The sequence below is a fragment of the Botryllus schlosseri genome, chromosome 9, assembly GCF_051294905.1.
Source record: "Botryllus schlosseri isolate E-star chromosome 9, Bs_hap1, whole genome shotgun sequence".
Classification (NCBI taxonomy): domain Eukaryota; kingdom Metazoa; phylum Chordata; class Ascidiacea; order Stolidobranchia; family Styelidae; genus Botryllus; species Botryllus schlosseri.
The window spans coordinates 13,345,636-13,363,438 of NC_137244.1; the positions used below are offsets into that span (position 1 = coordinate 13,345,636).

At 39.7% G+C, this 17,803-nt stretch overlaps 3 protein-coding genes across 4 annotated transcripts in view; 2 read left to right on the plus strand and 1 right to left on the minus strand.

Moving 5' to 3' along the window:
- Positions 1-17,803, minus strand: part of LOC145447201 (arylsulfatase I-like) — a 265,569-nt gene that overhangs the window by 33,556 nt on the left and 214,210 nt on the right. The window lies entirely within an intron of this gene.
- LOC145445934 (E3 ubiquitin-protein ligase RNF13-like) lies at positions 2,956-5,481 on the plus strand. Its single transcript, XM_080324090.1, has one exon. It carries the CDS (start codon positions 3,081-3,083, stop codon positions 4,563-4,565), a length of 1,485 nt encoding a protein of 494 aa, XP_080180216.1. The 5' UTR covers positions 2,956-3,080; the 3' UTR covers positions 4,566-5,481.
- Positions 5,447-16,801, plus strand: LOC145445931 (uncharacterized). Of its 2 annotated transcripts, XM_080324087.1 has the most exons (16): positions 5,447-5,588; positions 5,942-6,012; positions 6,691-6,843; positions 6,911-7,031; positions 8,064-8,278; positions 9,135-9,317; positions 9,379-9,538; positions 9,755-9,894; positions 10,165-10,224; positions 10,288-10,402; positions 10,945-11,080; positions 11,138-11,224; positions 13,533-13,662; positions 15,122-15,257; positions 15,324-15,412; positions 16,118-16,801. In XM_080324087.1, exons 1-16 carry the CDS (start codon positions 5,568-5,570, stop codon positions 16,263-16,265), a joined length of 1,965 nt encoding a protein of 654 aa, XP_080180213.1. In that variant the 5' UTR covers positions 5,447-5,567; the 3' UTR covers positions 16,266-16,801. The 2 variants fall into 2 exon arrangements, with proteins under 2 accessions (XP_080180213.1, XP_080180214.1); XM_080324088.1 differs by lacking the exon at positions 11,138-11,224.

Genomic DNA, 17,803 nt, shown 5'->3' on the forward strand with positions numbered 1-17,803 from the left:
AGAACAGCATTGTATGCTTCTCTCTGATCAATCAACACACGGTGTAATCCTTAATTACGATTTTAAAGGGGCACTGCGCTCTAAAAATTATGTGGTCTAAAATTGAAGGTAAAAACGAACAAAAATTTTTGGCCGCAGCCATTTCCTTCAGAACGCCACCGTAATGGAGCTGCAATTTATAGAACTTTCTACAAGACCAGCTGCCGCGGCTGCTTAACCCGTTACATGGCACGATGTCTTCATCGTCGCAATTGCTCGACGCGATAAGGCAGTCACGCAGAGAACGAAACTTACACACATTTCCTTCATAACATCGGCTGACAACTATCTAAAATTCGTTCTCTGCGTGTCTGCCCAATCGCGTCGAGCAAGTGCGACGATGAAGACATCGTTCCATGTAACGGGTTAAGCAGCCGCGGCAGCTGGTCTTGTAGAAATTTCAATAAATTGCAGCTCCATTACGGTGGCGTTCTGAAGGAGATGGCCGCGGCCAAAAATTTTTGTTCATTTTTACCTTCAATTTGAGACCACATCATTTTTAGAGCGCAGTGCCCCTTTAAGGCGTTCGACAAGCTTGGTACCCCAAATTTACCAATATCAATTCATTAGGGTTGAGTATTGTACATTGTAAATGCCGACAATGCAAATGATCTCGCTTCGACGAACTTACACTTAAGCTCCACTCTCGCCGCGGTCCGTATGTTGCCCGTCTCTGGTCTAATGTCAAGTTAAATTCTTATTAGTTACCATATGCATGCAGCTATACTAAAATAAAAAAGACGAGTACTTCAGTAGGGGACTATGTTAACAGTATACCTACCTGTAGCCTACATTATGTTCATTGGTACGTATTCTATACATATATGTTACATTGCATAGGAGCCTGATAGCTCTGTACACTGTATACGAGTTCTACTATAGATAACTAAACCTACGGAGGTTATAGTTATCTATAGTTCTACACTGCCTCCAGTATGAGTAAAGACAATAGCCAGCTACAAGATTACTAACCTACTATTACTGACAATAAGAGAGCACAGTTTCGATGCGGTAGCAGTTTTACGACATCACATCAGTTATATATTTATCGAAGTTGGGATGCGACTATACGTCTGCGAGATGTTGTAATAACAAGTAACGCCTCAGGAGTTACCCAGAACAGGCACAGCATACAGGGATAAATCCGTTGCCTACCATCCTGTTTCAAAAAAATACCAGCTGCCTATTGTGCTTATTTCATAATTAGTAAGTCACCATAATATACGAGACTTTAATTTTAATTCCGAAGGAGATGCGAATCCGCGTACAAAATTATAAAATATATAATATTTGGCCTTCAGTCATGGATGAATGGTCACAGTAGGTCGGACTCCATTCTGATTTCTGGTTTTCGTCATGTGATGACAGTCTGTATATTGTTTTGCTGTGAAGCCGCCTCGCCAACGAGAGTTTTGTTTACAATTGCATCGAGGACTTCCTAAATTTATGTCGTATTGTAGTTTAGCAATAAACGGTCAGAGCGTTGCAGATCTCTTAATATAGGATGGTAACTGTCATATGTATGGTTGTGTTGGTTGTCGGACGTATATTATGACTATACCTAGGAATGCTTCGATCGTCTTTCATGCACCTGTGAAGTGTGAAGTTATAGCCTTTGTCGTGGAGAAAATGAACCAGCTCAGTCAGAGATGACTGCTTTTATCATTGTGACCTAAACCTATCCATATTGAAAACTGCTTTTATGGGTTTTGTTTGTGGTCACGGATACTCCTTCCATTGTTAATTGTAAGATCTCGCTATCAATGGAAAGATGTATTTTACAACTATGAAATGTGCTGGTAGTCGTAACAAGAGTTATTTATAGGGAAACATTTTCATGTGTTTCAATGGTTATTGTGCACGTTTTGATGTGTCTTTTGTTGATGAAATCAAAATTTAGGAACATGCTATGTAGGCTACGTAATATTTGGATAAAGATATTAATACATTTTCACCGATTCATGTATATACCTATACTCGATGGAGAAATGCTTGCTAATGATAAGAGTTTCTAATGAAATGCTACTTCTATTCTGGTTAGCAATGTTCACCAATATAATTACTTCAGTATTCAGTTAAATATTATAGAGTCCAGAACTCTTCTTGAAAGACACTGATTAAATACCAATGTGAACAACATTTTACACCTATGAAGTTTTAGAGAATGAATATTGGCATGAAAATTGACCAATGGTGTCCGCAGTCCTGACAAAAATCTTTATGAATTGGTTTATCGTATGTATCATCAAAACGAAAAATCGTAATGGTGATGCTAAAATATATTAGGGCATCCAGGATACCTTGTGTGTCATTTAGATTCCCCTAATACGAAGACATCCATTTAATTGAATATCATATGGGAAAGCTGGCACCATCTAGCCATCTTAACAACGCAAATATGAATTATTACACATGCTCAATGAGTATTTCTTCCTGTGACGATAATGCTATTGGCCTCAAAAAAGAATTATATAAAATTTTCTTAATTATCACAGATTGAAAATGGACAATGGGCATATTGGTCAAATACTTGAAATCGATTAAAATCATTATGGTTTTGCTAATAATTAATATTTGAATCACAAGGAATTGTACTATTCAAAGTAGGCTACTTAATACTTTGTATTTCCTTTACAAGGAAAACCAGTTCCAATCGACTGATCCCAATAAGAATTTTTACTGGCCTGCACCAGCTATTTTGAAGTGCCGTTCTGCTAGCATTGCTAATAGGCCTAATTATCGAAAAATAGTGATTAGTTTCAAATTGTGTCGGGGTATCGATTTTATCAATTCCAGAAAATGACTGTGTAACTGAGCAGATTTGGGCCTAGTCTATATCTTAGCCGATTTTGATTAAATGGGAATGCATTATGTGTTTTTCAACTTAAGTATTTTCGGAAATTTTGTAAACGTGTTTGTATCAGAAATTTTCTTCATGTTTCGCAGGATATAGAATGTCATCTTGGCCTAATGCATAATAGCAGTAAAGTTGAGACAACATTAAATAAACTAGGTTTGGGCTTGTGAGCCAAAACACTTGAATGGCGATATTCACTTTGGCAGCGTTCCAACTGTCAATCGTGTTCTGTGTGTTGGATAAATCTGATGCATCGTTACGTGCTCACGGTATTAACAACGAGACGGCCGTGTTTGATGACGCTGATGCCGCCTTTGGTCCTGGCGTTGGATATGAAGGACTTGTCGGTGTGCTTTATGCAGGGATACCTCACGATGGCTGCACCCCGATGATACCTCCGTCAAGAAGTTCCGACTCGAATACCACATCATTGCATTTTGTGCTTATCGAGCGCGGCAAATGCGATTTCGCGCTGAAAGTTATGCACGCTCAAGAAGCTGGATACCAAGCTGTCATTGTATGTAACGTAAACTCAGATGATTTAATACACATGAGCAGTGGACTGCCGGAAATCGCTAATAAGATTGATATCCCTTCGGTATTTGTTGGACAGGACACTGGAACTATACTGAACCAGTCTTATCTGTACAGTGGAACTGGAGTGCCTTACATTGAGCTGATAGAAAGCAGGTTCAATCCTATCGACGCTTATCTGATTCCGTTTGTTGTGGTGATCGGCGTATGCTTTTTTTCGTTGTTATGCTTTTTGCTGGTAAGATGCTTTCGAGACTATCGCCACGCACGCCGTGGCAGACTGTCTTTGCAGAGACTGAAAAAACTGCCCGTTAAAAAGTTCAAGAAGGAAGACGAATACGATGTGTGTGCTATATGCTTGGAGGATTATGTTGAGGAAGATCTGTTGAGAATTCTTCCCTGCCAGCATGCGTATCATTGTAATTGCGTTGATCCCTGGCTCACCAGCAGTAAGCGCATTTGTCCTTTGTGTAAACGAAGGGTTTTGAGCGATGATGAAACCACCGCGTCATCTGATAACGCCGCAGATTCGTCAGATGATGAACACACCCCTTTAGTGCAGCCGTCTGACGCTGCATCCCCGAATGCTTCAAGATACGGCACCGGTTATACCCTGCGCAACCCTTTTCGGAATAGAGGACGGTTCTTTAGAAGGAGAATTTCCGAATCCCCCGACGAAACCACCGATACCGATACATCTGACGCGGAACCCAGCCCGGATTCTTTGACCGCGCGTTCCGCGTCGAGGTATTTATCCAACGCTGCCAACACGTCCAGTCACTATCAATCTCAGGAGCTGTCGCCGCCTCATGGTACGGATGCTGAAGTATCTGGCACTACATCGACCAACTCCTCTCAAACGAACAGATATTTGGTGTCGGCAGAAAACATGTTGAATCGAAGGAGAGGGGTGTCGGAATCCTCGATCACAGTGTTGTCAGACGATGAAAGCGACGACGGATCGCGTGAGCCTTGCAGATCTGTTGATTACCATACGGTAAACGAATCCATCGCCACGGCCCGGACACCGTACAACCTTGAATCACGGATGGACATTGACGGTAGTAGTCCGGAAGATATTATTGTGATTGCTCCAGGGCCGAGGCCGAATGTCCCAGAATATGAAGAGGTCTAATTGTTATAATTATGTGTCGCTTTACTTGATTTTTCCAATTTTGCATTGGTGTATGAAATCGTTTTTTGGAACGTTTAATTCTGTGTGGATGTTTCCAGCGCCCAAGCATTTTTGGCTTAGGCTTATTCGTGCTTGTACATGTCGATTTCACATTATTATCTTTTCTACTCTCTTTTTTTCGAAGCAGCTACGTTGATTGTATTTTCTCTGTGTTGCAATTTTCCGAGTGTTGAACGCGATCAATAGCTGTGTTTGAGTAGCACAGCAATTATCGCTCCACCCGGCACGATATGGCGTTTTTCGAAATGTTATAGTTATGAAATCGTGCGCGCACTCTTGTGAGATCACAGATCTGACATTGATGCTCCTGTGGCCAGTATAAATTCAAGATGTTTTATTAGAAGCAGGCACTGGTATATTCAATATCGATATAGTCCTCGTTAGACTGGCAATGTGGTCCTTCCTGCCTGTGCCTGTAGGTCATTGATGAATAATATTGATTCCTTCCTGTTTGACAGAAGAACTAATTTCTTGGATTACGTCTTATGATGTCTACATGCATTATTACAGCTACTGATGTGAGTTAATATGGTGGTATTTTGTCATATTTCTCACAAGACGAATCGTAAATCCGAGATCCAATCTGTTATCTGATTGAATCCATGTGGATTGTTAATAGTATAGGTTTATTAGTGAAAAAAATGCCTGACATGGTTGAAATTGCCGGGTATGTTTTCTCCAATTTTGGGTAAATGTCATCCTGTTAACTTTTCAAATGACTCGCTGGAAGGAAAATAATTCAATACAAAATCTCTGTGTGATATTGTATGTTTTTCTGTTCGTATATTAAAATGTCATATGTTCTTTCATTTTATTACCATATCTCATTGCTCTTTACATGGCATTTTATCCATAGCATATCGTCTTAAAATTGGGCCGTCCTGAAACTTGTGTATCGGTTGGGAGATATGTGAAATTTTGGGTTTGGACTACGTTTTGGCGATGGATGATTTACCATTTGAGGTGAGTAGCCTACTTGTAATGTTCTAGTGGGGGAATGATATGAAGTCGACCTGTAAATGATTGTTGCATTATTATTTTACTTATTTACTTTCCCAGTCAAGGAGCCAGGCCTGTTGGTATCTGCTATCTGCTGTATCTTCAGCACTCTGTTAAGAATTGATAACTTCCTGTTCGCTCATATCACAGTTAGAGGCCACAAAAGCCAAATATATATTTCGATTGATTTGAAAGGAAAATAAACTATTTGAATCAATAGCGCTGAAACTGATGGTCAAAGTTGTATTTCTGTCAGTTTCTACCGAATTTCGATCAAGATATGCGATACACTGATCATGCATGACACTATTTTTCAGATTCTATCAAGGATTTTGAGTTACCTAAACCTTGCCGATAGGAGGGAATGTGCTCTGACATGTAAAAGATTGTAAGTTTTTCTTAGCGCTTCATGTTGGAATTGAAAGTAGGTTATATCTATTTCAGCCCAGAGGCATATTTCTTTAAAAAGATCTCAAAAATATGCTATGAATTGTAATCCTATAGGAAGTAATGATGAAGTAGTATTGTACCATTAGAGTTACCAGGCACTCACATTCTTATTCATGAATACCATTCAATGGACACAATATCATGTAATAGCAAATCAGGATGTATTATGCAACCACACTGGCCTTCCGCCCATCATGCAACTGGTCATAGAAAATATTTTAGTAATGATATGGCTTCACTGACCTATCATGATGCAAACAACAAAAATGATATCACAGTAACGAAAATCCATAATCTTTTCTCAAATAGATGCCATGCCTAATTTTGTGTCAGAAATTGTGTATTATCAGTGAAAGCTATGGAACGGATTTTTTCCAAGATTTTATTTTATTCGATTAAGTTGCGATATTTTTGGAACTGGACTGATCACAATCACTGACCGCTGACACGACTCGTATATTGCACTTCCGTTAATTGAATTTGTGGCATAGAATCTGGCTAGTAGTTCAATTTATAGCAACATATTATTATAGTTTTTGAGATTAGTTCTGAAGCCAATGTTTACCCTACATTGTACTGGTTGCTGCAATTCGATGTATATTATTTTTCTATCTAGTTACGAAGCCTCTCTCGACCCCACACTGCACTGGCGGTCTGTCTATTTATTCAATCCGAAAGTACTACTATCCGAGGGTTACGATGACATGCTTTTTTACTGTAAATCGCCAAATTTGTTCATCAACGGCCTCGATGAGAATTTGCATGTGCGGTACGTTCCATGTGATTCTGTGGAATCATTGAATGCCGGCATCTCATTTGCTTTCTGTGCTCTGCAGGCCTCTGTTGAATTGTGATCCGTCTATACTTGGGCCGCACGTGTTGAAGTTATCGCTGAAGGGATCGGCGATCTTGGAAGGTAGTTTTGTGGATATTGTGAAGAAATGTGAATTTCTTGAAGTAAATGTTCCTTTTTATTGGTGTGGTACTAATTTTAGGACTACGGTTCAGTGTATGCTACTATAGATCTCAGGTGTATAGTGTCTGGTGGGTGTCGAGCCTTACTCGATAGTTCTAAGTACGGATATATTGATAAAAACTTTCCAGGAATAATTTATTTCATACAGGAATTTGCTGAAGTCTTCTTTCTTGTGAATTATTATAAAACTCGTGTTTACCATCGGGATACTCTACCTTTGTTGTCTGAATTCACTAGTTCTTAGAATTCAGCAGTTTCTTTCGAAAGTGTCTCAGTCACTCTGACTCAGTCAATAAGTAATTTTTATCACTGCTTCTGGAATTTCTTGCGAGCCTGGCCTGTTACGCAGCTACTATGATGCAGCCTTGGATTTCCTATTAGTTACGGTAATCTATTCTGTTGAATACTTCACACTTTAGTCTCAAGCTGGAAGTTGTATTAGCCTTCAATTCAATCTCTGCTCCCGTGCTATATGGTATTGAATTGAAGAGGTATCATTTTAACTACCATAATATGATATTGACTCGGCGTTGCATAAAAGCTGGTTTAACAACTTCAGATTTTAGCAAAATGCAATGTTTGTTCGTATTGAAAGCAAATATTCCCTTCAATGGCTATGATCTTTGTCTTTTTAGTAACAGTATGATATGATCTCCTAAACTAAATTATGTAACTCTAATATAACCGTATTAGCCCTCGATTAGCTTGTGATGTTGTTCCATGGTTACATCTCTCTCACGTCCTGGCATGAAATAGAAACATGATTTGCTAATAACATGAGCCAGCTGTAAGCCTGCTTGGCTTGCTAAATCAGAGCGACCATGACCCACAGGTCTCATGACGAATTATAAATCATCATATAATTATATAGGCTACCATCCAATTGTAGACTCTTCAAGGTTAATGCCATTTTCTGAATGTTTATTATATTTCGAATATGATTAGAGTGATCTATCTCAAGGCAGGTGGTCTATGCCAGCCGAATATGGTGAATTGTTTTCGCATTGTCACAGGGCCTCGATCTTACCGCCTGCAATTCGATGTTCATGGCGGGCACCTTCTTGCATAATAACGAGCGAAGAATTGAAATTGGGAAAGTGCTAGAAGGATTGAGGGATCTGAATCTCTCCTCGATAAGATATTTAGATGATGAGAGTTTGAGGAAATTTGTTACGGAGGCTACTCGCCTGGAGTCCTTGTCTCTGGCGTCGTGCAATATCAGCTTCAGGTGTGTAATGCGATTTGCTCATTGTGTGAACAGCACCTATGTATTTGCCCCTTTCCAAACAACATCTTTTTGATGCAGGAATGCACAAAATTTGCCCTGTCAATTTGGCTATGTGATATTGATTATTTGTTTTGTCAGGCCATTTCGGATGGTGTTTGTCGACAGCTGTCTATCTGTTCAATGTGAATCGTAGGCCAAGTAAGGCCGTATCGAGTTCATCGCCCTCCGTACGATTATGGATACTGATGAAATGAATTACGAAAAACATTAGCGATAAAATGAGCGATGAGCCTATCATTTTATGTTACATATCTGTTTATGAAATCAGTTTGTCGATGTTATTGCTGACAATACTCAAGTAAAAGTCGTAGTCGGTGCCTTCCACAGCCACTAGGTCAAACCTGCAGTACTTTCGTAGGTCTGCACTCGTGGTTACCAATCTTTTGATGGTCATGACTCAATTTCTGATTATCATGACCCAATATCTGATTATAAAATATTGCCCTCAATTTGGGAAAATCATTGCTAAAAAAACGGTCAGCACCAGCGCCCAGACTTACTTAATACTTATGGCCTACTTGGGAAGCTGATGAATATAATAAAAGATCACCACCTCCATGATGCCCACTGCCCAGGTTGAAAACCACCAGTCTACACTAACTAGTTTTATGACAGGACATGGTGAAGTATGGTAGGAATACCGTTGCAATGATTCCCTGATAAAATCGAATGCGCTGCTAACACACTCTAACCGACATTGGTTAGTCACTGATGATTCAGCTGTGAATGCAACTGATAGTATACCCTGGTACGCTGCACTTGCATTAATGACGCAAAAATAATTTCTCGCTTGCAGCGATTTTGGGATTAGCCGTCGGCACGCGCTGACGTTTCCAACATTTTGCCAATCGGTCTCTATGAGGTCTTCAACATTAACCGCAATCGATTTGAGTCGCACTGGGATTACGAACGATGCTCTCAGGACATTCGCCACCATAAAGGGGCTCGGTCTTAGGAAGTTGGTTTTGCAAAACTGCAGGTACTAATCAGAAGAAGTTTGACACTGTCGTCGTTAACTTGAAGGTTACTCGTAATGACAGGGAAATTGGTGATACTGGTGTTGTTGACTTTGTGAAATTTCAACGGCGTTTGCGCACACTCGATCTGCGTGGATGTTTGGAAATCGGTAACCCGGCGCTGACTGGAATATGCACCAACTTACATGAGCTTTGGGAGCTGCGTATCGCAAAATGCAGGAAGGTATGGTATAGGGATTAGTGTCATTGTTTGTGGCTTGTGTCACTGCTGTGACACCGTTTTACTCTAATCTTTTCCTGTGTAATATGTCTGTTGTAGTTCCTTGGTAAGAATAAACGACTCAAGTAGCAGTTGAAATGATTAAGTCTTTTAAGATAAATATCATATCATATAAAGTGGCTCAGCGATTTGTCACTCTATATTTGTGCATATTTATAGATTAATGATGCATCTGCGTCACGGATATCATCTTCACTGCACGAGTTACGTGTCCTGGATATTTCCGAGTGCTACGATATTACCAACAGTATATACCTGGTCTTGGCGTCACTGTCGGGATTGCAGTGTTTGATAGCAAAGTATGACTTATTTTTTACAATTCTTACTACGTTCACTAGTATTTGGGTATACTGGTTCTAGTCATAGCTTGAATCCGTTTGAGGAATGTGTTGAAAATTTAAGCCTGATAACACACACCAGTTCTGATGGATTTTAAGCAAAAATATACTGAAATCTAGAGTATCTATATTTAAATAAGAGGGAAATTACGAAAATGTGACTCGGGCAACTCTATTGACTGCAAGCGGTCTTAATATGTTATCTATTTCTTCGCATTATTTTGATTTTAGTGGTTGCAATTTTACAAAGCTTCACGAACAAATCGTCCATGAAGAAAGTAAAAATCACAGGTCGGTCAAAGCAGTATCTTCACTCAGAACCACACGATATTCATACGCTGCGTATCCTTGCAGTCACAAAGCCTTGCCAACTATCAACGGATATATTGGCAATCGAGTGATGGACTTTGCATCACTCACCAAACTTAGCGTCAATTCGGGAAAATATATTTCGGATCTTACAGTCCAGGTGAACTTCATCATGTCTTAGTATTTATATTACACCTCAAACAATTGTTAAATGCTATTTGGAATATGCGAGTTTTGATAAATTCATTTCAATTTTATGCTTGCTTCCTATACTCGTTGAATCAAACCAAAAAGTCATTAATGAAATGCATCCGTGTTCCATCAGTTATTATTGGCAATACGAAGTCACGATAGCGCAGTCTGAAGTTTCCTTTGATTTTCATCGTTTTTTCGCAATCATTACATTTTGATACACTGCCAATGTGCCAAAATCGTTTGTCAGCTTGTGTCATAACTAGTTTATCAAAAGTATTCGATACGTGATTATCATAGTTTCAGTTGCTACTGTCGTGTTTCGTACTGAATTCATTCACATTGATGATATTTGTATTATAGCGATGCGCTGTGGTGTGTTGCTGTTTCGATATGCGCATGATTTACGCAGTATATATCTGACATTCTGACTTGAGTGTTGTGCCTGTCAACAAAAGTGATATCGTTTAATTTGATCATGTTGATCAATAAGCTGTTCGGTTTTCTCAGAGCATCTTCAAATACTCGACAAACTTGGAAGATTTATCGATGTCATGGTGCCATTACATCACCGATCGTGGCCTGCTCGGCTTGAATGTTGACTTGTCTCTGGACAAGATGTTCCCGAGTGTTGATGCTGAAACTGGTACGGTTCACATTGGTTTTGCGCGTCTTGGGTCTAATTGCATTCTATTCGGTACAGTCGATTTTTTGAATACCTGGAAATATTCTACAAGCCATGGTTGGTCTGGCTTTCTGTCTTCACCCGGCTCCGAATATAAATGTATCGGTGAGATTGCATGCGCATGCGGCATATCAATAAGCCGTTCTAGAAATGAGTTCTCCCTGCCTTTAATCAACGACATTGTGGCAGCAACAGCGATTGCTCGAAACATAATCTCACCTGCTGCTTTCTGACATAAAACAGGTTGTGGTAAATTTAATCACAGGAAGCAATTCCAGAAAGGCCAGAGTAATAAGCTATTGTGCTGGTGGACATATTGAAATTCTGTCATAGGACAATACCAGGCTCGCATTGACTGCGCTGTTTTCATTGCGATCTAGCACATAGCACTCATGTTTTGTGATACAGTGTTGTGTAATTGAGCTTCGTCATATGTACTACGGCATCAAAATTGTGTCCTTGCTTAAGAATGATTATTCCCCGCATCACAACTTTGTGATCACTAGTACAGCATTTCCATATCACTGAAATATTAGTTTTAGGGAAACAATAGAGTTCAGTCCTCTGTGAAAATGCTAAGTACAACATATGCCTATTATACTGGAAGTACTAGTTTCTTGCTCAACAGGATTTTATTGTAGATAATAGAAACTTGTTCATGGATATATTTTTCAAATCTCGGCCATTAATTAATATAGCCTAAGTCTTGGTTGAAATAAGCCAAATTTTGATGTTGTCTTTATCGGCTAAAATACTCAGTTCCAGTAGGAACTCCAAAATATGATGACATTCTGACCCTACCTTTCACGGTACCGGTATACATGAGATGACCTCTTGGACTATCCACTCTTTAACGATTCATCTGGGATATGCGCTAGCTTAGCCGAGGTCTTCTCGGTAGCCGACAATTCCATATCTTTTCAAAGAGCTGACAGTGACTTAACGTCCTCAGCACTCGTGACTGTGTAATGACGTGCATGACAAAGTACAAAGCCATTGAAAATGAACTAGCTGTCAAATGTATTAGTGTCGCTGTTCTTTGTTGTGATGGAAGTATCAAATTTAAGGTATATATGTATTTTCCAGTGGCAATAATGTCTCATCTACTCCTATTCGAAATCAGTCGTTCTACTTGACACTGACAAGGAGTGATACACGGTATGAAAATTCGCGATAAGAGCAAATGGTCCATGGGTTGGCTTGTATTAGGCAAATTCGTTTAATTTCATCACTGTAACTACTTGAAGAGCTTCTTGGAGGTACAGAACTTCAATAGACAATTGATTTTTTTTAATATACTGTTCAATTGTGAGGACTTACCTGCAAATCATACATATGCAATACGGTAGTAAGAAGCTATAGTGGTGATGTCGTTAATAATATAGGGCTCACATTTGGCCGAGCTGGCCTGCATTGACCGTATGCGTTTCCCACTATTTGATGTGACATTTCCTGTATGCCATACTTGGAATGCACGTATGGTGGAGCCTCCACCGCAATCGACCGATTGCTGTTTTTTGCTGATGACCGTTCTCCGAGACTGTCAAGTCATGTTTTGCGATGACGCCATGTTATTTAAGATCATATCTTTGTCGATATTGTCGTCCATGTTAAAAGTGTAGTTGGCTCGGGGCTGTAATGACTCGATTCATGACTCGACTCGAGTCACGATTTTCTGATGACTCGACTTGACTCGAGTCATTTTCTCAAAATACGGAAATGACTCGACTCGACTCGATCTGTGTATTAACTCGATTTGGACTCGGGTCATTGCGCATGACTTGAACCAAGTCATATGACTTGAGACTCAGACGGCCAAGACCGACATTTCATTGTAATTTCGAAGAATAGTAAAGTAACCACACCATTGGGATTTTGTGAATTGGTCCTGATACTTAAAAATACGACCAGAAACTGCTAAAAGTGAGGAAAATTAGTATATTATAAATGCGAACCATTCGATATCACCAAACGGTGACAAAAAGTGGGTTTAACAAGACTAACAGGAAACCGAGCAGTCAACACAATGACTTGTACTCGGACTCGAGTCATAATATTATGACTCGGACTCGACCCTCTGCTCAATGACTTGGACTCGGATCTGACTCGGTGGTGAATTGAAAATGACTCGACTTAACTCGAGTCAAAACTATGAAAGTGAGATTGACCTGTGACTCGGAGCCTTGTGATTTGGTTACAACCCTGAGTAGGGTATTTTCATTGTGCCCGTGCTAATAATGCCTTGTGTGTAGATGAGGCAAAATGTACCCTATTCTGTTTTCTCATCATTACCGAGAACGACAATGAAAAACTTGCCCGCTTCGGTACTATTGCAATGATATCAAGCATTGAAAAATTATTTACTTGTAGCACCATTTCCATTCTGATACATTCATTTTTCTCACAAATACAGAGGATATCTCGGGATCTGATACACATGCCTGTCTTTTGGAGAAGGGAATCGGGCGGCTGAGAAAGCTGAAGCGTTTGGCGCTGTCGAATTGCCGCAATATCACCGACGAAAGCTTGATCCGAATATTTTGGTGAGTGTGATTCTGGGGTGATGGTGCTCTTCTTGCTGTGGTTAGCAATAACCTATCTGTCCTTTCCTGGTGATGTTCTGATAGTAAATGTATTTGTATTGTCACCCGTGCAATCCAGGTATGAGATATCTTATAATAATCAAAACCATTTTCTTTCCAATATTTATCCCTTTCATCGGCTCGTAGCTTCCATGACCTGTACGTTATACTCCATCCTTCCATGATATGATTGAGAGCTGGTCAGTAATGAAGTGCTTCTGCATTTATTGAGTACTCAAGTAATTTATACCTACTTGGCACTGCTTACTAAAGAGGTTATGGTTTTTAGTTACTTTCACTTCTACTTGGACAGTCGTTTAAGCACTCTACTCACTTTTTTACTTTGGATTTTGAAAAGTAACAAGTGGTTTTAAGGTAAGTTTGCATCACTTAGATGAGTGAAATTTCACAAGTATTGTGGGAGATAGCCCCTGTATCAGGAAAACTGAATACATTTCCATGGATCTCGAATATTAGTAGTGTCGTAAATTCTTCTGCGTTAGTCGTCAAATCAAGGAATTTTGAAAGTAGCCACCTCCGATTGCCTGCTAAAGGTATGCAACCACTTGACCAAATGTACTTTTTGCAACTACTTGGGTTATTTTCAGGCCTTTTATTTTCTATTTCCACTTGAAGTAAAATGTCTTGGAAATTGCTACTACTACTTCTAATTGGTTAGAAATTTATGATGTTACTTGTACTCGAGTGCGGTAGCGAGTTTGATCACGGCTGATGATGAGTGCACAACTGCACATACTGCACAATAGGGCTGTTAAAAATAAGTTTTTTTTCCGAATTTTGCTTGCTAGGTGATTATATCGCCAGGTACCCTAAAAAAACGATGCACACCTAATTTGAATTTTATAATTTTGAATTTATTATAAATAATCAAAAAATTGTTTTATAAACTGTACTGGCTACCCCATGAAAGTGATACATTGTCTACAAAAAACTGATGCAAAACAAATTTGACTCAATTCCAAACATTAAAAGCGAAGTTTTTGCAGTTGGAAATTTTGGATTGAAAAAATAGCATTGACGGTGGCTTATCCCAGAGTTATCAACAAACAAATCAAATATCTTTGGTTCTACCGGTTGGAATTGAGTCAAAATTTGTTTTGCATTGTTTTTTAGACAACGTGGTAGCCAGTAAAATTTGAAATTTTTTTTTAAATATTTATAACAAATTCGCAATCTTAAAACTGTAAAACCTTCGCGATTACCGGTTGGAATGGATTCAAATTTCGTGTGCATCAATTTTTCAGGGAACCTAGCAAGCGGGATTTGGAAAACGAAGTTATTTTTGAACAGCCATTGACCGCACAGGCACAAACATCACATGCACACTACACAGTGCACATAGTTGGAACCAGCGGCATAGATCAGCATTGAGTGAATTTTTTTTCTACTTTATTAACAGTGCTGGCGAGCCGCTATTCTCTAGCATGGAACAGCTGGAATTGAACATGATGGCCAAGTCAGTGACTGACGACGTTCTCGTCGGGATATCCGTGGGATGTCCTCTATTGAGGAAGCTCGCCATATCTTGTACGAAAGTAAGCTCCGCGGTTTTGCAGCCCAAACTTACTAGTGTGTAAGTGACTTATTTTTTCATCGAACAGGTCGGGGATTGTGGTCTCGATTCTATCGCTAGCCGATTGCGCCGTCTGGAATCGTTGGATTTGTCCAACTGCGACAACATCACTCCAGGGTAACGTCGCTCTTCCTTTTCACTATGTTTTGTTGTAATCCAGTTGGAAAGTTCGTAAATATGTCGACATGCAGTCGGTGAAGTCTCTGCCAAGAGACAGATGAGTAAGGACAGAGCGTATTCCACTTACCCGAAGAGGGGTAAAGAGATTGTAGGGGATTTATTCGGTTTTAACATTATATACAAATATACTAACTGAAGGGTTCTACCTGGAGTGTGACAAAACTGGTGAAACAATAGGGTCCATCAAACACTAGGTGTCGCCAGACTTTGGGTGTTAACCGCTGTTGTTCCGAAGTTTTAATTCATCCTCTAACGAGCTCATGGTCCAAGTAGAGCACGTTGTAGCCATTATTTACAGTCGGGAAAGCAGCCTACAGGTTTCTGACAACGGTATCGCGTATGTAACAACTGCGGTTACCCCCAAAGTCTGGCGACACCTAGTGGTTTGATGGACCCTATTATCAGGCCTGCCGATCAACCGCATTGAAGTATTGCAGATGTAGTTACGTAAATGAAGTTTTGAATCTCGGGTTAGCGTTCGTTGATAACAGCGATTCGTTGAATATGCAGTAAAGGAAAAATAGCTCGATTACTGCAATTCATGTTTTGGAGTTAACGAACTGAAGATAGAGAAGACCTGAAATATTCCTATTGGGTCGAATGAAACTTTGTACCATCTCACCTTGTGCGATTTTGTTCTAGATTCTTGTCGATTCTGGCCAAGAACAATAAATGGCTTCGGGAGTTGGATATTTCTTCCTGCAAGCAAATACAGGCGGAGGCCGCTGAGAAATTGCTTTCTTCCCTGCCTTTGCTCGGTTGCGTTCACACTCGCTACTTGGGTGCTTGATTTTTATGATATAGCATTCTCGTGTCTTTGCTCTTGTATCTTGGTCAAATTTAGTCTTGTCGCATTTCTTTCTACCGATAAGTGCAATTTGTTTTATTGAAACGACAATGTCCCGTTATTGGCACTATGCGGTTGCAGTGGGCAGGTGGTTGTGTCACGCTGTTGTCTCAATGTTGTGATTTTCCCGACCTAAAGTGTCATCTCATTCCTTTGCATGCATGTTAAATGTTTATCTTGGTGATTTATCTGTACGTGAATAGCAACTTGCCACTGTGCCTATAATGTTTTGTCGAGGCACTTTTCAACATGAGCACTTGAACGCACGATTTCTCTTGCTGTCAGAGTTCAATGTACTTTAAATAGCATTTTACTATATGTATTCATTCTATCTGTCACCTCGTAAAATAGAATTTGATATAATATATGTCGATTTCAACATATTTTATTCTTCCATGTGGATTGCGGAGTTATGCATGATGCGATACTATGGTACTGGTCGTGCAAGACCGAAATAAAGGATGCGTATGCATTGCTTATTCTTGTTGTGTGTTGCTATGCTTCAGTAATCACGCAGCTGTCGGTTGCATGCACTTGAACTAAATCAACCCAACGGCCGCAAAGAGATATTAGGAGGCACGGTTTTAGCATGATTGCGAGAACAGTCAGAGTTCAAACAGTTTTTAGTCAGACTATTTACTTCTTAGGACATGTTTATGTCACTTTTATGAGTGAAATCGTCACGGTACCTTGTGAAAGAGCCCTATGTCAAGTCAACTGAGCATATGTTGGAATATTGTTCTATTTGTTTTGTCATTTTGCATTGCAGGTCTAAACCGAAAAAAAAGTCAGATTTCACTTTTCCAGATCAGGACACGCTATGGACTGCTAGATTACGACATGATAAGTAAATGCTAGATTGGAAAACATCAGTTTCAAACTTTATGATGGGCCATGTATACTGTGTGAAATATGTCATGGGGGCGACATTGCGGTGTGAACGGAAACACGCAACCCGCTACCTCAATTATACTCACTGATACTTTCGTGAAATCATATTGGTCACTCCTTATTAACTGTGCGCAAAGCGCGACGAAAATTCTGGGTTTTGCTCAATTTTTTGAAAATTAAATGTTCATACTCAGTGAAAAAATCCCAGAAATTCCTCAGGCTGTTTTCCTGATTGGGGGAATAAACTACTTCTACTTGACAAACTGAAAATAGCGAAAAGTAGGTAAGTAGATCACAAAATATTACGAAGTAGCGCGAAATTACATCTACATATAAGTACCCCAGTAACAGAAAACTACTTGAATACTTCGAAAAAAGTGGAAGTACTTCGTTAGTGACGAGTGACCACCTCTATATATACAAATACACGTCCAATTGTCAGTTCTTCTTATACGTGCCTAAATGTTCGGAGCCTAATAGTCCTGTCTTGACAATCCGAGAAAATGCCGCACCCCGTGATGAAATGCTTGGAATCGCTTGTGTCTCACGAAAGGGGTTCTTCTCATTTGTTTAGTTTGGTACATTGATGC

Bases quoted from the DNA above. Each gene is read 5' to 3' on its own strand.
- LOC145445931 (XM_080324087.1), top strand. From the start codon at position 5,568: ATGGATGATTTACCATTTGAG. The intron at 8,279-9,134 runs GTGTGTAATGCG...TCTCGCTTGCAG, and splicing joins TCGTGCAATATCAGCTTCAG to CGATTTTGGGATTAGCCGTC. The intron at 10,403-10,944 runs GTGAACTTCATC...CGGTTTTCTCAG, and splicing joins TTTCGGATCTTACAGTCCAG to AGCATCTTCAAATACTCGAC.
- LOC145445934 (XM_080324090.1), top strand. From the start codon at position 3,081: ATGGCGATATTCACTTTGGCAGCGTTCCAACTGTCAATCGTGTTCTGT.